This window comes from Clavelina lepadiformis, chromosome 9, assembly GCF_947623445.1.
Source record: "Clavelina lepadiformis chromosome 9, kaClaLepa1.1, whole genome shotgun sequence".
In the NCBI taxonomy this organism is placed as follows: Eukaryota; Metazoa; Chordata; class Ascidiacea; order Aplousobranchia; family Clavelinidae; genus Clavelina; species Clavelina lepadiformis.
In genome coordinates this window covers 5,958,217-5,981,924 of record NC_135248.1, presented here as the reverse complement: position 1 = coordinate 5,981,924, position 23,708 = coordinate 5,958,217, and the positions used below count along the sequence as shown (strand labels likewise).

Sequence of the window (23,708 nt, the reverse complement as noted above, 5' to 3'; positions counted from 1 at the left end):
TTTACAGTATTAATTGAACATAATCTTTATCATATTATGGCAATGGTGATATGCTTACAAACACTCATACTAAGCCCCTGTTCATTATAGGTTCGCACTCTGAAGGTTAACATTATTTCTGATTTTTCTGCACTGAAATAAAGATGTTGTGAATGTTTTGAATGAAATAAGACTTCGGTGCTAGTCTAATATTTGCAATTGATGTTGATTACTCATTGATTAACTTATAACCCACTTCATGTAGGTTGGAAAGTGTTAAGCATCATGTTATCTTAATTTTCCGTTTTTAATTTACGTAGTTCTAGCTTGAATTAGACGCATTTCTTACAGATAATCTCTAGAATATATATGCTCATTATACGGGCATCTTTGACAGGGAAGATTAAGGGTAAGTAAATACTGTACTTGGCTAAAAATGTGGACGTTTTAAATTTGTCTCTTGCCGACATTTTTACTCATGCTTTGATTGCGCTTAATTGATACCAGATTAAAAAGAACATCATTAAGGACCTCTCAAACTACTAATAGAGAAATAAAAGGAGTAAGAGGACCAAGAGAACTAAGATGACGAAGAAAACTAAGAGGACTTAGGATGTCTATGGGCAAATTGTTTCAATCTCTTAACTTTCTTAAAGCAATTTACTCATAGACATCTTAAGTTCTCTTAGCCCTTTAGCGGTATTTCGAGAGGTCCCATGAACAATAGCATGGATACTTAAAATTTTTATTGCGGATTTAACTAAATCCAACTTTTTCTGTCAAATGGAACAACTGTAAGATTGTATGTGGATTTGGCAAAGAATGGTTTAGTATGCAGAAGCTATAGCCTACCCTAACTGTTGTAAGAACCAACTATCCAGTCATTAACCTTTACTTCAAACTCTCATACCAGTCAAAAATTAACGCAATAAATGAATTGCGACCATAGTTGGAGCTTTGTACAAATTAGAAAAATTAGGATTCTGTTGGGGAAGAAATATAGCATAAACATGAAGATTTCCTATAAACTAACTCATGGCCGGTACAGATTATACCGTTATGATAATGAACTTTGGGATTACATTTCAAGAAATTATTGGCAATATAGGCAAACAGTTTCAAACTGAAACATTTTACAAGTTAAAAAAAAAATTTGCTTAAAGCTTGGCTGCAACGAAAAGAAATGCTGCAGGTGGCTCCAGAAAATGTCTCAATATGACGGAACACGAATATCAAACTGTGGTGAGAAACATAAATTGGAAATGCATAAATTGCACTAAATTTACCGTAACAACATATGAATGGAAAAATCGCGAAGAATTAATTAATTGTGATAAAGCATTTTTTCTCAAGTTATAACACTTTACGTTAAATAATACCAAGTATATTTGCGATTTCAATTACTACAAACATAGAAAAAATACTCCGTAATTTCTCACTTACCATAAATTAACGTCACGTTCCTCAGTTTCCTCAGTTTGTGAAAATTACAATAAATAAATCACTTCACCGATAAAATTTTGTCTCAAGGTTATAGGAAGTTCAAAACACATTGTGACAGAAATATCTTTTATTATTAACTGGTTAAACTAAATAATACCGCGTATATGTTCCAATTGTGTTACCACAAACATTGAAAAAGGTATTCTTTAATTTCTCACTTCCCATAAATTAGCGTGTCGTTCTTCAGTTTTCTTATTCCGTAAATTAGTATTGTCCGAATTTGAGTGCACAAGTTCTGTCCTAGGCTAGACCTAGTTGACTTATATCAAGGCTATAGAGGTTATTCATTTAGTGCAAAATGACGCATCTTTAGTGCCCCACGGAAGCTGTTTTAGTGTGTTGTTAGTACTGTAGTGTGTCTATAGCCTGTAGCCTTTATAGTGTGTAGCCTATAGGCCACAGAGATGCACTTTGAAGCCAACTTCCAAGCCAAGCTGTCTTTGCCTGTACTTCTCATAAACTACCATACTGACTTTCCAATCTTATCATATCAGTTCAGGAATTCGTATCAGTTTCATAAATAAGAACCAAATACTTTTAGATTTAATTAACCTTCAGATAAGATATTTTAAAATTTGCATTTCTACCCTCCCGACTGGAAAGTACGGCAGTTTTCAGCGGGAAATTATGTTCGCAGAGACACAAATTTTGCTGTGATTAACCATCATAACCATCCATGACAACCAAACCTATTGTGCGGGTAAAACAAGAAACACAGAAAGGCATATGTTGAGTATTCAGGACCTTTATAGTTTTTAAATGAACGTCAATAACAAAGTTGATGTACACAAAAACGCAATATAAATACGTCGACCGTCACTAAATTTCTTAGGCAAGTTACGAAATTTGGCATTTATTTATTTGAAGTACTGTAGTATGTAACAGTTTTGCACAATAGAATCCGTTTCAGAAGTTAGTTCATAGGTCTACAGTACTTTAGGGTTATTCAAGTGTTGGGTTATTCAAGACTAAGGATTGTTTTAACTGAATTAAATTTCATTTTGTTAACATTGTTGCATCTCATAAGATATGAAACGTTTAGACTTGATATCATGGATTTGCGATCAGAATTCTACACTTGCACTGTACTTTGGCCATCCTTAGTTATGCATAGGTGTTGATTTTTTATGTTAGTGCACATGGCTAAAAATGCTGCAGGCTGGTTTCTGCTAAATACCTTATTTTGCATGAAAAGAAAAGCAATAAAAACACAACGTCTTTAGTATAATGTTGTCTGTTAAGACTTTGAGATAATTACAAGTATTAATATATATTTTTTGAAACTTTACGTAAGCAAAACTAGGTTGTTTTAACATTCATCAAAGAGGTTGCAACTTTAAACATGATTTCTTTGCTTATGTCATAGTGATTTCCTTAAGCAAATACATATTTATAACTTTCAAAATATTCTAGATCAAGTATGTCCAACCCTGGCGACCTATTTGAAAGATTTTGTTGCCATGTTTGTCTACCAATGACAACCTCGCATTAACTTAATCAGCAGCAAACAGTTGTTGAGAAAACTCTGTCAAGAAGATATAGCTGTTCTAGTTGAATTAATTTCGATTTGCAGAACATCAAATCTGTATTTCAAACATGCTTGATTAACGAAAAATCAAACGTTGATAAAACCAACATGTTTTTACTGACTTTTGACCAAGTTCGACTTCGTTTCACAGCACACTGATATCATGTTACAAACAAGTAAAATTCTTTCATTAGTTTATAAAAAGTAATTTGTTCCTGGAATTAAAGCTTATAGCTTATCTTCTGTGCTTCTTTAAAAGCAACTTATTTGGATACCTAATGAATAAAAAAATTACTTTTGATTGGTGTTGTAACATGGACAACATATTATTAGATATATGTTTATGAGCAGAAATTGAAGATTGAGGTTTGTAGGAATATCCAATTTGTTAAATGTTTATTCTCATGATCATGCAAAACTTCCAGTTTGGTGCATTTCTATGTAATAAGATGATAATTTCACAAATTTTGATTAATTTGTTTATTGAATTTAGATACTAAGTAAGCAAAGTATATACAAATACAATGCTGCTTTGAATTTCTGTTGAATTACAACTTTCACTATATATTGTTCCTTGGCATTCTGGCAGCAGTATTTGTTTGCTTTCAAGAAGTTTGTAAACAAAGTCCAGACTGAAAGACCACAAATAAACAATGACAGAACTTGCTGATTTAAAGTAAGTACCGCTACTGCAATTAAAACTTGTCATGTGAAGGTTTGCAAATTTTTTCAGCAATGAAGAAACATCAGCCAGCATATCTTTGTTTTTAACACTAATATAATTTCATGGATAATCAGAAAGTAGTTAGTTCATGAGTTTAATGCACCATTGACTATCTGGTGTCCCCATAAATTATAACTTTGATTCAAGAACATGTAAGTGATGTTCCACAGAATACAGCCTATCATGGTTTTGTTGCTTGGGTGTACACTTAAGGTTAATAATAAATGAAAGCTCTTTTTATTATTTGCTCATGGTATGTATAAATGTATTTTATAGTTGGTATCATGGAAAAATTACTCGCCACATTGCTGAGGCTTTGTTAATGGCGAATGGAATGGAGGGAAGCTACTTGCTAAGAGATGGTTCAGATCCCAATACCTACTCAATTTCAGTGAGGTATTAACTATTATTCTCCCTTTTGGAATGTTTCTAATTTTCTATGTATGTAATTTTCTTAGTAGGCTATACTATTACCTCATAGGAAATAGTCGCAAGCTTCCGTCACTTGAAAGGTACCTTGCCAAGTTTAATATGATAATTTTACACATACTGTACTAAATATTTTTTTTATATTTTATTGCAATGTCATTTATTGTTGTGTGTAATGCACCTAAACCTGTCAGTCCTAGGTGTCATGTACCTACAGTAGGTCAATGTGTCAGTCAGTCAGATTTGGGAAAGGCTTTCTAATAGCTTTGTCCAGAGGTGCTAAATTCACAGAAGGTACAACCCGCTACAGGACGCCCTTCGATTTTCAATAAACTCCCCGGGGACCTTCTCTTCACTACTTTTGTGGGTAAACGGGAGAAAAAAGACCATCCACGCATGTGGAACAACCAGCACAAGTTGGCAGAAACTTGTTAAACTTTTTATAATTACTTGATGTACGCTGGGTCAAGTTCCACAACTAAAACATTTCAAACACGCCAAGACATTCCTCTTTCGAACTGCGTAATCACTTTTCTTTTAGCTACAGCAAACATCGAGGAAATATAACTTTTACAAGCTTGCCTAACTCCCGCCATCCAACCAAAACTGGCAAGCAAGCATTATTGCAATATTTTAACATCAAATCACTTGCACTTTGTAATTTCAGAATTGTCGTTCTGACTTAATACACGCTGTGTTACCACTGCAGGAAGCTTAAAACCTAAATGTCATTATTGTTTAATGTTTTTAGCTGCTGTACTGTTGCAGTTACATCATGAAAGCTTATGAAAGTCATGTCTTAACTATTTATTAATAACTGCCTCATTTTCCATTTACTTTTTCATTATTATCTTTTAAATATATCACACACTTTACTTCAATAACGAAAGGAAGAATGTGTAATGCTGTAACGGCAACCGTTTAGCACAAACGAAATGTTTTTGAAAATTTGCATTGATATTTGGCAAGACAAATTGTGAAAGAAGTAGCATTCGAAAACCTACAATAAAAAGAAGATAATTTTAAGAAAATAGAGTTTTGGCATTTTTAATACAAAAAATGCTTTGGTTTTGATTTTTAACAGGGTAAATACACTGTTTTTACAAGAAAATGAAAATGTAATTAGTTTAATCAGTAAAACGTTACAAAGATGTTTTGTATCACAATAGGTAAAGATACAATGTAGTGTATTTGATGTAGTTGTAAACAGCTGAACCAATGAAAGTAAAACAAAATTACACAAATTTAATGAGGCAATTAAGAACAAGATGACCAGTTTTTTTTTTTAAATGAGGAAATTTTCCATAGTAGCCCATGTATGGATCTTGAGATATGTTATTTGTTACATGAATTTCAAATATTAATCAAGTGTCAGTTTATTATAACTGATAACCAATATCCGATCACATCATGTTTGTGATACAATTTTGGTTGGGTAATTATGTTTGTAGTTCACCCATCTCATTTAAATAAGCATGTTGTGATAGCGCCTAATTCAGGCATGAATAGTTTAGTCTGTAGAAAGTTTTATGTTAAATTAGAAAATCTTTTAGCGCTATCTTGATAAAACCTACACTAGGAAAATTGGTTAACAGATCCTATACAATTATACATACAGTTACTAAATTGTGTACTTATGGGCACATTGTTTTAGCTCATTAGTTAAGCATCTTCATAATGTACTTAATAATTATTTGTTACCACTAGGGTATAAAAAAGCAGTGCTTGTTAAACAATATAGACACTATATATAATAACAATATAGGTCTAACTCTAAAACAATATTTTTTGCTGTGTTATAATTATGTACTCAGACTTCAAGTAATGCTTGAAACTGCTCAAATTAGTCAAATCTCGGACAATTTCATTGTCGCTTGCTTCGCCTCTGAAATGTGCATGCCTGCATGATACAGGGGTGAGGGAGTGAGAAACGCTACAAGAATTTTGTGGCTTGCTAACTGGCACGTTTTGTTTGCAGGGGAAGAGATTCCGTAAAACATTTCAAGATTGCAAAAGAAGGGAGAATTTTCAAGTTTGGAATCACTGAATTTAACACTCTCGATTCTCTTATCACACACTTTGCTAATCAACCTTTGTTAGGTGGAAACTCAGGTAGCTCACAAACGAATCTCAGAAAGCTTTATTTATTAAATACCTTTTACTAAAACAAACATAAATGTAAGTTAAGTACTATTGTATACAATTGTGCAAGTAAACCAATTTAAAATTTTATCACTTGTTTCTAAAACGAATATATTCGGGATTTGTTTTTGTCACTGTCAACTCACACAATATTCGGATTTGCATGAACCTGAATAATCTTCTGTGCGGCACACCACTAGTGCATCCTTCAGAAAGGGTAAAGAAGCATTAGACAGGTGTTAGGATTATAGTTATATGAAGAAATCAATAGTGTAATCTTATACTGTGCAATCTTAGTATTTTCATGGTTTATACAGACACATTTTGCTTGTAGCCACTTACGGCAGTTGTTCTATGCCTATATAAGAAAGGTCTTAGGTTTGTTCTTGATTTGTTTTTGTTTTTAACCTTCTTGATGCAATTAAAAGTCTTTTGCAGTATTGAGAACAGATGGCTGTTGTAGTAAGGCCCTAGATTTAAACAGAAGGTTTATATGGTAGATAAAAGATGGTTTAGTTTACAAGTCAAATGCTAGTAGTGTTCTGAAAGCCAGCTCTATTTTAATAGGCCATGGTGGGAGCTGGATTGATTATTGTTTTTCATTTCATTTTGATTATGGTATCGTCTGTTTTAATTGTGTTTAGTCTGAGTAACTCTACTTTTGAGTGTTTTCAAAAATACGAGCAGTTGTAATTATGTGGTATCTTGAATTTTAGGCACACTTGTATTGCTCAAGCATCCCTACCCAAAAGTTGTGGAGGAGCCTGATAATTATGAAAATATTGTCCTGCAATCAACTGTTCGCAGCGGTGCTACTGAAAGAGATCTTCAATCTCAGACACATGCCAACTCAGTGAGTAGAACAATAGAAATTGAAACACTGCAAAAATATGTTTTAATCTATTATTTAACTATATTGACCAGAGGTCCCCAAACTGCTGCACACAGTGCGATATTGTGTTCGTCTTATGCTGCGACCCAAAATTAACCAATTCTGTCAGGTTCAATAATAATGAAAGGGTTCAGAAATTTTTATAACAATTTTGTCACCGACTTGCTTGTAATTTGTCTGTTATGTCACAATTCAGCTCGTTGCACCACCCGTTTTAACTGCAAGGAGACAGCAGTACTTGTTTCATTTTATAGCACTCCCTGATTTGCGACCATTTTTTTACCACATGTCAGTTTAACACTTGGCTGCATCGTTTTGCATACAAGGTCTTCACTAATAACTGTGAATACACATTATAGATATACGATTATAGGAGTAGGAAATTTCGTAACCTGAGATAACATTTCATCCTACTCGGTGTAAGACAAACGTTATTGTCTAAATATCTAACTTTGGTACAGGAAAAGTTGCAGATCTTCAAGCTAGTCCCTTGAAATCTTTCCGGTTTTAGTTATACCCAAGGTGGTGCACTTTTGACCTCATCATACATGTAGCTCAATTGTAAATGTTTTTGTTTGGCTATTTTGTTGATAAAGTAAAGTTGCTATATTTTAACTTACTTTGCTTTATTGGATGCAGCTACCATCCAAACATATAGTCAATGACGATTGACATAGTGTGAATGTTCGCCAGGTGCATAACCAGTCAAAAGCCACTTGAACTTATGTTTGGAAATGTGGAAAAAATAATATATATGTTTTGTCTTGTTGTATAACTTGCAATTGCATTGACTTGTGTTTAGACAAAATTGCATGGTGTTGCAATGCAAGCAACCTCAAGTCATTGGAAATGACACTTTTCATGCTAACTATGTCCAGTGTATGGCCACCTTAATAAAAATGTGTTTATTGTTTGAGGTTTGCTGTTTGTTTTGCACAGTTCATGTTAACTCCCATTGGTTTGCTTCTAAATTAAATTTGTTTTTAACCTATATCAATGAAGTATCGTTTTTGGTTTCACTTCATAAGCAATAAACTGCATAAACATTTGGTTGAGCTTTACAAAACATTATGCTTGATGCACTAACTTACTTTATGCCTGCACATCACAAATTATTATTACATTTTATTGAGTTAAGGAACTCTAAATGTTTACAAATATGCCACCCTGGAATTTAGAAAGTTAGTTGCTTAGAATTATGTATATATTTCATTTTTAAACAGTTTCACTGTTTACTATGATGACGTTATATTTGCCTCACTAACCAAACCCTTTCAGTTATACATCAACTCAGCTTGGAATTCTTTAAAAGCTTAACCTAATAAATCTTTAGTCTAATTCAGTGATTTTCAAACTTTTTTTTAAAGTGACGGGCAAGTCCAAAAGCTAGTTGACCTGATTAAATGAATAAGTTGTTACTGTAAGTATACCAGAAAAATGATTTTTCAGTTTTACTGACAACTCTACTTTGGTTTAAGGTTAACTTGTTTTAGCACTTGCATCTCACTTGTAGAGCAATTTTAAAAAATGTTTGATTTAAAATTTTCATAAAAGTCATTTTTGGTCAAACATCTTTTAATAGTAGTTAGTGAAATTTTAGAAATTTCAAAGCATAATATCGTTGTACTAGTGGTGTTTAAATAAACAAAACAATATCTAGTTGTTAGTTTCATGACTCCTTCTCTAAAGTACTTATTCCAGAAAACTTTCAAAAGACATACACATGTTTTCGCATTCTATTACTTTTTTATGCTGTTACTCCTCACCTTCACACTTTGATCGTTGAGAACATCATTCCTCCCCAATGTGATGATTGAATAATGAACATAGACCGCATATGGTCATGTGATAATGATTTCTGGGGCAAAAAATACTGGAGACTTTATAAAAAACTTGTATTTTTGCATGACTTTTATAAACGCTGTGATTTGTTTTTTAAATTTTGGACAATCTGTCATCTTGTCCAAGTCATATTTACAATCAGTGTTTTAACTGGCCATGTATCCATTACCTTTGATAAAACCCTGTAGAAATCTTTTCTAATTTTAGTTTTAAATTTTTTAATCCAAAGTGAGGTTTCTTCTTGATCCATTTAAACTATCTTCACAATGGTTGTTGCCGTTGTATGAACAGTTGTTCTGCCACTCAAGCTAGATGTCAGGGCAGGGGCAATAAGATATGATGTGATCTGCGGTTTCTTCTTCGTGCGACGCCCAAAATCCATAGAAATTGTCACTCCCCGTTGTATAAAGTTGAGCTGAATTGACCAATGCCGGTTTGCAAGTGGTTAAGTTGTACCCATGCCACCTTGGACAACAATAATCAAATGCGATTGGAGTCGGCATTGGTGATTAACTTGCAAAATCGAGCAAGAATTTCTTTTCTGCCACTTTACATTTCGTTTATGTTCCTCCCAACAACCACACTGATGCTTGAGTTTTTGGCATGTTCAAATAGTAGCAATGTGACTAGAACAAATAAAAGTCTTGATTTTAGTCATCTAGGTAGCTTATTTGCTGGAGCCAAAACCTTCAAGTGGTGCAGATGGCTTTGTTGAAACAGTAAGTCTTTTGAGGCAAAGCCCAACTGGTTGGATGCTTGTTGGAATGGGGTTGTCCGGTGGTTTAGGACGCCCGTCCAGTCACAGTACACAAGACAGTTCCAAGACAACATTTATAAGAGTTTTGATTTGATGAGTATGAGACTGAGTTAGAACTGTGACATCATACAGGTGGACAGTTGCAAGTAGACTAATGCAGACTGGTGTGTTGTTGTGTTGTGACACACAACGCCAGTGTGTCATTTTTCTTTCCTTAGCACAGTAAACGTGCAGGTAATATGCAGGAGGTCTGCCTAAATCAGTAACAATCCAGAGTAATGTCAAATTGTATCATGTCTGTATCGCCACAAAATATTGTGTTAGCCGTAAAAAGGCTTTACCATCCCATAATAATAATAATGTGCAACTTATCTCAGGCTGTGGCTAATGCAACCTAATTAAATAAAACGTGGGTGTATTTTAACAACTGCGAATTTTTCACTGGAAAATACAGTGTACCAAAACTCCGAAAGTATTTGCGCACAAAATTTGTCCGCGGCGCAAGTGCCAAGGTTTGGACCACCCTGGTCTAGGTAATAGATGAAATTCCCTTGCTTGGTTAGATTGAATGTAAATGGGGGTGCAACTTAGAAAAGTTTGGGAACTACAGTTCTAGAATGTTTTAATAGGACAGCTAGATTATCAAACTTGTTGATGCAGTTTTTGTGCAAGTTTCACATGTTGTGGCATTTACTGCAGCAATACAGCAACTATATTTTATTACAGTACTTCGAAGAATTTTTTATTGATAAAGCTTTAAAGATGTAAGAAAATGTTATGTCGTATATCCCTACTCACTGCTGACAAAAATCTAAGTTTCTATAGGAGGGATTGCAATGCGTCCTTTTGACAAAAATGGAAGAATCTATATAACAAGTATAGGTTGTTTTGAATCCAAAATATATTTTTACCCTAACTTCATCTGACCGTTTTTTGCTAGTTGACTATGTGTATATGTTAACGAAGTGCTTACAAGGTAACAAAAACTTTTGAAGTTTTTAAATTTTTACTCGTTTGCTAAATATATTGGAATATGCTTGCAGTTTTATTTTGCAAATACTGTGACATATTTTTCTGGTCTAAACATATACGGTTTCAGTACTAATTCTTCATATAGTTGGCAACTTGGCACAGAACTAAAAACCCTTTAAAATTTTCATTACATTTTTAGCTTGCTTCCAAAGAGGGATTCTTGACAAAGCAGGGTTGGTTTGTGAAAAGTTGGAAGACTCGCTGGTTTGTTCTGATCAAAAATGAACTCAGCTACTATGCTGACACAAATGTATGTATTTTAATGTTTAAAATGAATTGCAAACAAAGTGTTTTGAAGTTCGTCATGTTTATCATATTGGACAATGAAAAAAGTTTAAAACTCTGTGGCCACCGGCCATATATCTGTTTATTGCAGTTTTGTTCTAAATGAGCGTGAAAAAGGTTTATTCTATTGTGAAATTTTATGCTTACCTACTTCAGCGAGTTCCAATGATTGTCTACACTTATTCTATACTAGTGTCCTTCAATCTTTTTTGCCCTGGTACAACCACCAAGGATTTTTGAAAAAGCTTCGTACTTTGCCGAATGATAGTTGATGGTGGCTGAATCGTGTGTAATTTCACTATACAAGAAAAAGGGCAGAATATATGGTAGCACTTCTGCGCAAACTTCTAAACGCTTTGCAAAATACTCGAATACCACCATGTTTTAAACTCTAACACTTACAATTTTCGACAGTTGTGGTCACAAGCCGATGCCGAAGGAAACCTCCCTAAATTCTAGAAAATTCAATGGCTTTACAGCATGTGATATGACTTGGCGAATTGTGTTGTCATAATGCATAAAATCTTAATAGAAAGTTGTGTATATACCGGGAATTACCTTCAAGATCTCATGTGTTAGAAAGCATGTTAATTTGTATAGAGCAGGAAAACTAAACATCAGACAAGAGAATGCAGCTTAATGCATTTAGCTTTGAGTGTATGAAAGATTTTTACCACCATGATTCTTTTGGTAACACTTTATTTACAAAAATACCAGACTCTATACTCTCTTGATATACCCTTTTGAAGTGATTATGTATACTGTAGACCGTACACTCGTACAGTATACTCGGTTGAATAGCACTGCTATACACCAATAACATAAGTCTTGATTAATATACATACTTCTTCATTTTGGTATTAATGTAATATGTACCTCTTTTTGAATGTTGTTATTGTAGAAAGAGAAACCCATTAAGACTCTATACCTTGAAGACTGCCAAGGTTGCTGGAAAGATGATAGTACGGGTAAAAAGTTTTGTTTCCGTTTGGAATATCCAGATCGTACGTGGTACTTCTATGCTAACACGGAGGAGGAACAGAAGGAATGGATGGACATGATAAAATGGAAAATAGTGAGTATTTCCTGGCATAAACTGCCATCTCAAGTAATGAACAGCCAAGATAAATTTTGAACATGTATCATTCATAGCATTTTTCTTTCGTACCCATACCCATTTCAGTACGCATCAGAGTTGTGAGTTTCTGTTAACCAGAAACGTTTTGGATTATTACAAAGTTTGCTTCATTTGGCTGCACCATATGGATTCGTAGACAAGTAGAATGATTTTAAGTTACACATTTAAAGCCAAAACGTAACCAAAAGTAACCGACTCGTGTCAAGTCGTTTGTGTACTTTCTTAGAAAGGGACTCGATTCAAGTCGAGTCTTTGAAAAAATTGAGTTCAGTTCCGAGTCACTGACTTGAGCCAATACGGCTCTGGTTCGTACCCATGGTTTAACTAATTATCATTGACACTCATACTAATATATTAATAAATTTAACTTAAGTTAATTAAAAAACCTTTCCACCTATTTTGTTAAAATTCTTTTTTTAAATTAAAAATTAAACGTAAACGCAACTTACCGAACTAAACTTTCGTGCTTTTGTGCAAAACAATTTTTATGTCTGTGAGAGCAAAACTTATGAATTTAATTTTTTATTTGATGAAATGGTAACAGTCATTTTATCATTTAAAGTTGCATAACCGTAACCCTTCGAGTAAGCCTATATGATTAAGGTCATAAAGCACATGCAATCATGCATTTACACGATTACTACGGTTAGGTTGTGATAAGTTTCAGGCGGGTTTACTTATAACCGGAAATGTTGCTTTAAGTTGCAGTTTTAAGACCTAAAAATCGCATCGTTTTGCCAGGCTGTTGTATTATGTCTTTCAGAAGATTTTTCCACGAAGAACTTTTATCCTAAATTCATGTTGATTTTTTCAGAAACAAATTCGGAAGGGTTCGGTGCGGAACTGTTCCTGAAAATGTTTGACGCAAATAACTTGAAATGTTTGTGCAATATAATGATGATGAAACCCTTCGAATGTTTGGTTGTGCCATTTTCTAAAGAAACTTATCTGCGGTGTGGTTGGTTTAGCAACGCGACTCTCCAAAGCCTTTTTCATGCAAATTGTTTTTCAGTATGTTCTCTTCTATGCCTTGTACAATAAGTTTTTATGTAGTTGTGCTGCTTTATTGTGTCTTACTGAAATGTGCACTTCAGTTATTTTTTAAAGCAGTTGTAATTTCTTGAGTATATTCATTATACAACATTTTTTTGCAATTCGTGTCAGGTTATCCGGGCCAATGTTTTTGAATGGTATTTTTTTGAACTATTCAATTTGTGTTATAGCGTGTGTAATTCGTGTATATCCCGTAGTTAATAATCACGGTAAACATCAGTATACTTCATAACTGCTACTACTTTTTGTCAGACTAAGCTATGATGCATGTCTACCATAGAATCTGTAATTCACAATTTGCCAACGTAATCTTTGCTTTATCGTATTTTATCATTGCTCCGGTGTTTATTGATTGTTACATTTTTGTTACATCGGATCTTAAGGACAGTTTCATTGCTTTGCACATCAAATTCCAATTACTCTGTTATAGTGCATTTTGCGTCAAAAATTAAATTTCTTTTGTATATACCATACCAAGTTGATGTTAAATGCGGAGGAACTGGAATAAACGTTGCATGTTACCTTTACTCATATACAGTATAAAAAAACACAGGAAAATCGCCTTTAAGGAAACTTGTCCCTTCTAGATAGTCACCGATTCTTCTCTAATCGTTTGATATTACAGCAGTTAGAGTCGGCTTCAATTAACATCAGGATCTTAAACCGCGATCTCATGGTTGTCTTCGCACCATAACTCGATGATGATTCCTAACTGCTCGAGTTCTGGCAACTAAGCTCAGTGGTGTGTCTTTTACGGTAAACGCATTCGTAAGTATTATGTTTTATGGAAGAATATATACATATTTTGTCATATGTGATGCCGTTCGCCAGAACCATTAAGCAGTGGATTAAGGGTCGCAAATGCCTTGCCCAAGGGCATCACAACCAATACGATGACGGTGTAGCGCAGGTGATTTACGAACCTGATCGCGAGTCGGTGCGTTTGTTGAAATTGGGCGAAGCATTTATCTTAAGTTATGTTTTTTCAAAGGTTAGCTTTACCGGAAGACAGTTAGGCTATAAGATCCAGTCAAATCAAATGAAAAGCGGAAATAAAGTTTTTGCTTTCGGATATCAAAGTTGAAGTTGTTGAAAGCTCTTTCAAATTGTATATCATCGGTCGATCGCCTAAATTTTTGAATAAATGATAAAATAACAGCTAATTTTAAAGTTGTCTTTGCTTTGTCTAAATTTTGAAATTTTGGCTTGCTCAGTTTGTCAGGTAATCATCTGGTTTGTTGTTATTAATGCTGGAGATTATCATAGTCTACGTAGAGATGTCTAGTTCTCGCCAATGGTCTCATCTTCTGGAGTGATTCCTGCTGTTTTGTGTGAATATTACTTGCTCACTTCTCATATGTAAGCGTTCGATGCAAATATCGCTTACCAAGAAGGAGGAACTAATCAATGAAGTCTTACCTGTAAAAACATTGAAGACCATTTCTCCATAGCAACAAAAGTAAAATATAACACTTTAAGATCTGTAAACGTATGGGTTTGTTCTGATCAGTGTAGGACTGTGGTATGATATCGTTAGGTTGCCAATGTACTTAAATTGTAAATAGAATAAATAAATAATAAGTTTATGAAACACCTCAACAAAATCTGTAGAAAAAGATTTAATACCTTGAAAGAAGATATCATCAAAATAATCCATCGCTTCTATACTTATAACAACATACAAAGCAAAACAGAGCGGCTCCATCTTTGAAATATGAGCTACTTCAGCCCGGAGCGATTTAGTTCAATCGCACGGTGTATTATTCTTAACTTGAGCTCTGTCCATTTTCACTTTCATCTGTGCTGTTTGCAAAATGTTGATCGAAACGCTTTGGTTGAGGTGACTGCACTTACAATTACAATGCTTACAGTTCAAGGTCCTTTAAAACTTGACTAAGTTCTGACTTCGTTCAGTTTTGTGCATGATGATGGTAGGTCAACACCATGGATGAAGTATCGTGTCTTCTGTTATGTTTCACGCAACTCGGTAGAAAAAGCTCTGAAGGTAGTTATAAAACCAAGTTATACTTGACACGGTGAATAGTTTTAATTGCTTACGAGCCGTCGAGGATGAGATGAATTGTGGTTGTGGTAGCTTATTGTCACTTGTCAAAAGTTGACAACGGTTTTGATTTAAATTGGCATTTTGGTGCTATAGCTGAAAGGAGCCAATTTTCGTTCCCTATTAAGCTCATCCCGATAATTTGTTTTGCTAGCTTCGTATTCAACAGTAATTAGTTCGGTGGTCGTTTGTTTTCTCTATATTTTCCCGATACTTACCTTTTCCCGGCGGCAAGAGCATTAAAACATTGGACGAAACTGTTGAATACCTAACAGTACTTTGCCAACATAAGCTGAAGTTTAAGTGAGAAAATTATTTATCGTTAGTTTGTTATGAGTTAATGACTATAAAATATCACAGTCAATTTTATTATCAGTCGTCTGTAGTGACGTCAAGAATTATTGCCCAGGAAAGCTAAAACAGTTCTGGTGAAAGTCAATCACCGACTGCGTTTATAATTACCTTATACTGTATGTGATCTTGTTTGCATTCAAGATAGGTTAATTTCTATCTAATCCTGAAATTATTAAAATAAGGCATGACGGTAAAGGTATGCGTATCATTGTGGAAACAACGTGCCCCAAAGTACGAGATAACTTATTAATCATATAACTCGTATAACTTATCAATAATAAGCTTGTATCACGAGTCTAAATGACCGCGAATGGTATACAACAAATTTATTTCTTTTTGCAAGAAGGACAAGGCATTCAGAAAATGGTACAAAAATTTCGAAAAATTACTCCCCTTCTAGACTTCACAGTCAAGCGAGTGAAAGCAGGAAATGTAATCTTGCGAGGAGTTCGGTGTCTGTGTTACTACACACCTGATATCTATAAGATGTTTGGTAGTCTCCAATGTAGCAGAAGGCGAGTTTTAGTTACGTTCTGGTGTTTCACAGAAAGAACTGCAGCCTGATGTATAACGTTATGTAGTTTAGCCTAGATTATTTCGTTAAGGTTGATTTAAAGGTAAATTGGCGAGAATGAGCCTAAAAATAAAAGATTATTAAACTAACCATGTTTAGCCATTAACCATTAACATGTTTAGACTTAAACGATAAGTGAAATTAATTTCGTTCAATACCAGACAGACGTTTTCAACTTACCTTCAGATAGTTTGAATATTTTAGGCAGCTATGTTGGCTTTTTGTAGTTACTATACAAACTTATTACTCGGCTCTAGCAGTTTGACTTTTTATTTTTCTGCTATGTGTTTTCCTGAGTGCTCCTTTTAAGTACCCGTTAATAAAAGCAATGCGGAGGCAAACACAACATCAAAAATTCGCTTCGATCAATTGAATTATACTTTACGTATCATTTTTTTCTACATAGGGCCCTCAAAGTAACGACAAAAAGGATTGTTATTTTAGTGAATCATTGTGTAGTACCTTATTGCTTCAAAGGTTAATAAAATACCCCAGTCGGATTTTATAGTGCAGAGACTATTGAAATATGTTGCTGTTAATCTTGAATCTTGTGATGATATCCTCAGGCATGCCTCAGCAAGGCAGGCACCATCACCGTCAATGCGTTCCAATTACGGAAAAAATATGTGCAGGTGGATAATGATTACTTATGGAAAATGACTAATAAGCTTTTGTTTGTATTCTGAATTAGTCGTTGTAAGAACTTAAATATAACGACATGATTTTATACGGTGTTTTTCATTTGACTGTAGGTTTTGAATATAATATGACAACTATGCCTAACATTTTGGGTCACGAATCTCAAGCCGAAGCGTCAGCAAGCATCAACGAATTTCAGTTGCTTTTAGAAACAAAGTGCTCTGACAGACTGCAATTCTTTCTGTGCTCTCTTTACTTCCCTATGTGCAGTTCCAAGGTATTTATTATAAGGAGAAACACATAGCCATGGATTTTGTTACAACTTTGAGATAGAAAGGTGCACTACAACTTTATATACAGCAATGTTATACTCACAGTGCCAATAGTTCGATACCGGTTTGGCCTTCTACTTTTGAAATAAATTTTGTTTATGATGGCTGACTTTTTGGATACATTTATTAGGTGGACGTTGCGATCACCGCGTGTAGGCCAATGTGTGAAGAAGTACGCAGCAAATGCGAACCAGTTATGCAAAAAGCTCATTTTGAGTGGCCATCCACCATTGACTGTAACAAACTGCCTATTCAAACCGAAAAGCAGAAATTGTGTATGCAACCTCCTAATATTACAAAATCTGTGACTTCTGTATCTCTGGAAAATAATTCAAAAGGTAATAATGTATAATACGGTCCGAAATAAATTGATTGCTACTTTTCCTAACCTACTGTATAGTACGTGAATGGTTTAAGTAAGTACAAACTTGTTTTGTATTTTTAATGTACATAGCCAAATTATCCTTACGTGTTTGCATCTGCCAAATACACGGTTTATTTTCTTTTTTTACTGCACTTTTAGACCCTGCTTCTAACGTTCCTGTCAATTCAGACGACAAATCCAAGCAAAGAAACGAAGAAAGTTTAAACCCATGTCAGAATTTTAATAAATTTTATTTCGATACACGGTGAGTTAAATTACATGAGATAGGTTTTTTCGTTTAATTCATTCTTTGCCTCAAATCACTGGCAAGCTGTGCATTTCTTATTTTCAAAACGAAAATAATTATGAATAATTAATGTATACTTAATAGTAATTAACTATTTACTTTTGAAGGTCCAAAGCTTGTGTTCCTCGGTGCGACGCGAAAGTTGATGTAATGTTCAATCATGATGATAAAAGGCTTGCTTACTTTATATTCTTTGTATGCGGACTATTTTGCTTTTCATCAACCGCAGTCACCATGCTGACGTTTCTTATAGACAACAAGCGGTTCAAGTATAGTACTTTAGGCTACAACATGTTTGTTTGATTACATTCCGGGATCTTAAACAATATTATTTACACTACAGTTCTTTTTGCATTTCTGGTCGGCCGTACGTGATGAAATAATACCAGTTAACTCCTTTTAGATACCCATTAAAGCCTATCTTGTTCATGGCTCTTTGTTATAATGCGTATTCTGCTGCGTACTTGTTTCGATCGACCAAAGGTCCGATCTATTCCATGTCATGTGCTGATAACAACGCAACTTCAGCAAGTCAATATATGACAAGTGGATTTGATAACACGACCTGTACAGCTGTTTTCGTAGTTTTGTATTACTTTGGCATGGCGGCATCGGCGTGGTAAGTGTGTGTTTAAGTAATTATTTAAAAGGTTTGGGGTAATTCATGCAAATCAGAACTGGAACATTTTGTTTGTTTCTCTTTTTGTTGACTTATTTAACAACTTTACGGAAAACAAAAGATAATTTACAAAGCCAATTTATTGACAAAAACTATTAAATCTTCACAATAAAAGAGCTCGTAAATTTATCATCACCAAAAATAAAACGAAAAAAGAAATCTACAACAAAAATAGATATAATGCTGGGCACGAAGACTGAAACGTTTCTCTTTACGTTTACATGGAAATGGATGCGCTCATATGCAAAAAAATTGACGGTTACCGCCTTTAATGACCTTTTTTGTGAAACGTGGGTGCTCATCCAGCTGCTAGCACTCGTCTAAACTTTGATAATTACTTTAGTTTAAGAGTGTACGCAGTTTGAGCGCTTGTAATATCAAAAGTTAAAGTAGGGACGCACACGTTGTTTATAACAACTTTCGCGTCGGGCATGAGGCAATTTCTTGGAGTCGTCCTTTTGTTAATTTTGTGTCCTTTTATAGTTGCACAGAAAGAGGGTGTTGTATTTAATGCGACTCGCCGATAATGAATAGATCTTTCTCGCTTCATGATTGTTTGAAATATCAAGTTTTGTAATGGTGAATCATTTCAATGAGTCTGACAAGATCTTTTCCCCTCAGTTTCGCTCGGTTGCCAATAAGAAGCAACTTGATACACTCATACGTCCAAAAAGAAATTTGAACTGTTTTCAGCGCAAACCAAATCCCTTTGAAAAGCAGAGGCACATGTTTGACTGTTTGGTTACGTTCGTCTTCCCAAAGTGACACAAGCGCGCATTAAAAACAATTTTGAAAGGGTGAAATTGCTTTATAAAAACAACTTCCTTTGCAAGAAATTACGATAAAAAGTCACTTGTAAAATACGCGTCGTTGAATTGTTCAAAATACATATAGATTTCAGAGCCAGAACAAAATACACGATGGTCACTTATAGTGCATAAAAGTTAACCAACAAATGCTTGGCAACATGCTCTTTGCATGAAGCATTCTAAATACATTGTATATATACGTATTGTTTATACCTAGCTGCCATTCGCTTGTTGCGTGATTCAAACATGAAATTCTTTCCAACCTCAAATATTTTTAGTAATATAGTATCCACTGTTCCGAGTTAAGTCCACTAAAAGCGAATTGTCGATTTGTAATTGCCTTGGGCCAACCTCGCCCAATAGGGTTTTCCATAACACAACTGTAATTTACCAGTCGCCAATTTACTAATTTACCAATTTACATGTTGCAATATTAACTAAAGTTACTCTGGTTCGTTGCAGGTGGGTTGTATTAAGCTTGACTTGGTTTCTTTCGGCTGGTTTTAAGTGGAGTCATGAAGCGATATCGGGTTTTGGATTCTATTTTCATATTTTTGCGTGGTCCCTACCAGCAGTACAAACTGTAGTTGTAATGTTTCTGGGAAAAACTGATGGTGACGAATTGACTGGTAAATATTTTATTGCGATCATTGTCTTTGCATACCACCAGGCATTGCATGCATCTGCTTCATGAAACTGTTTTAATTTTCTTGTCGTTTATTTCTGTGGCTATGTTTTGGTGGTTTTGACAAGAATTTTAAGGCTATGCAATATAACACTGATTTTGAATTTTTAGGCATGTGCTACATAGGAAATCATGACCCTGACATGCAACTATACGCTGTTATTTTGCCTTCTGCTTTTTATTTGCTGACTGGGTCTCTTATTCTTTCATTCGGTTTCAGCAGCTTGCTTAAAATTCGGCAAATGCTAATAGAGCAAGATTCCCTTGGAAATTTTGAAAAACTTTTGTTAAAACTGGGACTTTTTTCGTTTTTTTATGTTATCCCTGCTGCTTGTTTACTGGTGATTAACTTCTATCAATACCAGAATTATCCATTTTGGATTTTGCATTCCCAAACAAAACATTGTTCAGAAGTAACAGAACCCAAGCCAAAGTATGTCAATTCGTTCGAGCATCGCTCTATTTTTGCTATAACCAATAACAAGCAAGATCATTTACTGGAAAATGTTATCCTTGAAGCTTCCAACAAATATTCAAATGTAAAAAGCGGATTTACTGAAGCCAGAAAAGGTGCAAATATAAATAAAATATAAAGGCGAATTCAAATCATGAAAAATTATCTATTCGCTTGCTTAGGCTGTTTATAAACAACGTATAATTTTTCTTGCAGCTGAAACTTTACTCAACTGTTCTATTAAAGAATCAATACCCCCATTTTCCGCGTTTGTAACAAAGGTACTCATGCCTTTTCTGGCGGGAGTAGCTACAGGAATTTGGGTGTGGAGTAAGAAAACGATTAATTCATGGAGACATTTGTTCCAAACATGCAGGTATTTAGAAAAAACTCGATAATGCAACTTTTTTAAAGTGTCGTTAAAATCGTTATAGTTTAATTTGTAATGGTGTGTATATGCTTTATATATATATGTATTACATATATTACAGATGTACTTCCCGGATCAAACAACAAACAAATAAACAACCCAAACCGGCATTCACAGCGCCTTTATTGGATAACAGTGGGGCAACATCTAGCGAAAAGAGCGGTCGCCGTTGCAAGTGCGGTTGTGAAGTAAATGAGGAACATGTAAAACATAGTTTGCCTCCACAGTCGCGAAACTCGATCAGAACAACTAACTTGATTTTCAGTCATAATTAACAACGTAAATTACTGGGAAAAAAAAGAAATGCATATACTTTGCTCTAACAAGGTTATGTTCCACTTTCACAAGATTGGCAGCGGAGACTATAAGCGTATAGGTATGCTATAGCTTACGCTTGAGAACGACTGGGTGCGGTTACCCTTTGATGTGTACCATTTCATGTTAATTTATTCAAGTTTAATTCAAATATTAAACGACAAGTCTTGCTTCTTCTTTCTTACATTTGCACATTAAAACTTTTAGCGTACGTACTACATTATTTTATCAGAGATAAATGCCTATACAAATTAAACCACTTACGATACTTCCATTCACCAAACGTTGCCATGTGAAAAAACTATGTTATGCAATATTTCACTGTATCTGAACTGAAATTGTGTTTCTTTTATCATGTATTTCTGTTGTAAATATATTCATTTCTCCAAATCAGAACGTTCATATTTGTCGGTCAATTACAATTGTATGAATGGTAAAAGTAGGCTTAAATCGATTAAACGATGGTACTTTGACTCAAGTCTTTTTACAAATAAGCTGCTTATAATTCTCATTAATTAGGACATCTTACATGCATATGGAACTACAATAGGCTTGTTGATTCTCTTTTTAAACTTTTGACCCTGTTACATTTGTATTCTTCATCATTGCAGGATTTTGAATAGGGCTATGCATATAATGTTGGGTAGGTCTTTGCTAAGTTTGGAGCGTTTTCTGTTGTCACTTTTTGCCTGCACTGCTATTAATGAACATTGTAACATGTTTAGACCTAGTAGTTTACGCGGGTTCCGAAACCGCCATCTCAGCGCTGGAACAATTCAAATCCCTACCAGGCTATATTTTCACAGTTATGGCAGTTTCTACAACTTTTTGTAATACTTCCAAATACTTCAAAGTAAACTTCAAAACACATTGAAATTATTTCTTGTGTAGTCTACAGAGATTATTGCAGTGTGTATAAGCTATGGTCAGAGACCATTCCATCTTCTTGGCGTTATGGAACCCTTGGTATCCTTTTGAAAATGTCATAGGACACCCCGTTAATAAAAATTGAAATAACGTGTATAACTATAGTATGAAAAAAATTATTTCAAACATTCCATGAACGCAAACCACGTAATCTTTTTTTTAAAACTTTCCAAACAAAACTACAGCTGTAGCTACAAGCGTACACTAACAAACAAACGCAGTAACCAACTGGGCTTAGTTGAGATTTGTGAAAACAAAGGCAAGAATCTAGATAGGCCAGCTATTCTTTTCACAATCGGAGTGTTATATTTCAATGGCAACGACATGAAGATGCTTGTTTGTCGATGAATACTTGCTGGACAAGATCAAGCTCACTGCTGTGATAAGTTTCAGACTTCGATCACAAACCAAATGTTGATGTGAAACTAATGGTAGAAATGAATTTCAGAAGGCGGAATAGGGTAAGACTGTCCACATTGGACCGAAAACCAGATATTCAAGATACTTCCAAAAAACTTGCTTGAAAATTTCTTAAGGGTAGGAGAAATAGGCCTATAACAAGTGTGAATATAATTGTTTTGCACGTAAGTAGATTTAAAAGTACATTTCCATTCTGCTGCAAATTACAAAGAAGCATAACAGATTCTTTGTATACGTATACGTTAGTTCAAATTATTGCATTTCCCTAATTTAGTCGCGGTTTAGAGCCACTGTTTAGTTCAGGTACCATACGAATACTTGCAATACTATAGGTTCCATGATTCGTTTACGAGTATTGTGGATGCATTTTGTTTTATTTAAATGATAACTTACTATATTTGAGACAAGATTCTCTCTCTCTCTCTCTCTTTCTTTTCGTAACCCGTTTCCATCCTCTCAGCAGGTTCGTTGGGCAGCACCTCCAGGAGATCCCGGAATAATTCTTGATCTTTCTCCACGTCGATTAGTTAAGCAAAAGGGATACCTAATCGTGACCATCATCGTAATAGTCAGTGATGTATTTGTACCACCTGTTTTTTTGACACATTGGTCTTTTACCGGTTGGTGTGGAAAGCATGACTTGGTTTGCAAGTCTTTCGCGAAGCATTCCGGTGACATGACCAAAATATCCTAGCTGAGACCTCTCAATGCGAAGGAGTATAAGGGCTCAACATTTAGACAGTTACGGATTTGTGTGCTATGCATTTGATCTTGTAGCGTTACACCATAAAGCCCCATTAAAATGCCATTTCTGAAGCCTGCACCCATGAGCACACTCTTTAGGTGAATATTTAAGATGCATGACAATAGGTGAGAATTGTAAGAAAAACTGACTAAAAAATTGAGAGCTTTGCGATCTAAGAAAGCTCTTACTTCATGACAACCGAACGTAGAAGCTCACGTATGACTGGATTTGCTTCAATCAATTAATCAATCAATAAATAATTTATTTATCTTAATCTAATCATTTATTTCTATCTGTTATTTCTTTTC

The 23,708-nt window shown here is 34.5% G+C and overlaps 2 protein-coding genes and 1 long non-coding RNA gene across 3 annotated transcripts; 2 read left to right on the top strand and 1 right to left on the bottom strand.

Annotated features, from left to right (window-relative positions):
* The first annotated feature begins 3,486 nt into the window (after positions 1–3,486).
* Positions 3,487–13,831, top strand: LOC143470892 (dual adapter for phosphotyrosine and 3-phosphotyrosine and 3-phosphoinositide-like). Its single transcript, XM_076969180.1, has 7 exons — positions 3,487–3,686; positions 4,011–4,130; positions 6,142–6,275; positions 7,022–7,158; positions 10,968–11,078; positions 12,015–12,188; positions 13,066–13,831. Exons 1-7 carry the CDS (start codon positions 3,664–3,666, stop codon positions 13,102–13,104), a joined length of 738 nt encoding a protein of 245 aa, XP_076825295.1. The 5' UTR covers positions 3,487–3,663; the 3' UTR covers positions 13,105–13,831.
* A 2,200-nt stretch (positions 13,832–16,031) lies between these two features.
* LOC143471076 (uncharacterized) lies at positions 16,032–16,610 on the bottom strand. The gene is made up of 2 exons (XR_013119473.1): positions 16,475–16,610; positions 16,032–16,280 (listed from the first exon to the last, which is right to left on the bottom strand). It is a non-coding gene; the product is annotated as an uncharacterized LOC143471076 (long non-coding RNA).
* Positions 16,611–16,704: 94 nt separating this feature from the next.
* Positions 16,705–21,781, top strand: LOC143471123 (frizzled-9-like). The gene is made up of 10 exons (XM_076969494.1): positions 16,705–16,926; positions 17,047–17,210; positions 17,396–17,603; positions 17,789–17,894; positions 18,044–18,205; positions 18,340–18,555; positions 19,887–20,053; positions 20,221–20,679; positions 20,780–20,939; positions 21,055–21,781. Exons 1-10 carry the CDS (start codon positions 16,821–16,823, stop codon positions 21,266–21,268), a joined length of 1,962 nt encoding a protein of 653 aa, XP_076825609.1. The 5' UTR covers positions 16,705–16,820; the 3' UTR covers positions 21,269–21,781.
* Positions 21,782–23,708: the final 1,927 nt, after the last annotated feature.

What these genes read in the sequence shown, in the direction of transcription:
- LOC143470892 (XM_076969180.1), top strand. Translation starts at nt 3,664, where the DNA reads ATGACAGAACTTGCTGATTTAAA. An exon ending in TTTGTTAGGTGGAAACTCAG is followed by an intron (nt 6,276 to 7,021) that starts GTAGCTCACAAA and finishes CTTGAATTTTAG; the next exon opens with GCACACTTGTATTGCTCAAG. An exon ending in CTCAGACACATGCCAACTCA is followed by an intron (nt 7,159 to 10,967) that starts GTGAGTAGAACA and finishes TTACATTTTTAG; the next exon opens with CTTGCTTCCAAAGAGGGATT.
- LOC143471123 (XM_076969494.1), top strand. Translation starts at nt 16,821, where the DNA reads ATGTTGCTGTTAATCTTGAATCTTGTGATGATATCCTCAGGCATGCCT. An exon ending in TACGGAAAAAATATGTGCAG is followed by an intron (nt 16,927 to 17,046) that starts GTGGATAATGAT and finishes ATTTGACTGTAG; the next exon opens with GTTTTGAATATAATATGACA. An exon ending in TGATGGTGACGAATTGACTG is followed by an intron (nt 20,054 to 20,220) that starts GTAAATATTTTA and finishes TTGAATTTTTAG; the next exon opens with GCATGTGCTACATAGGAAAT.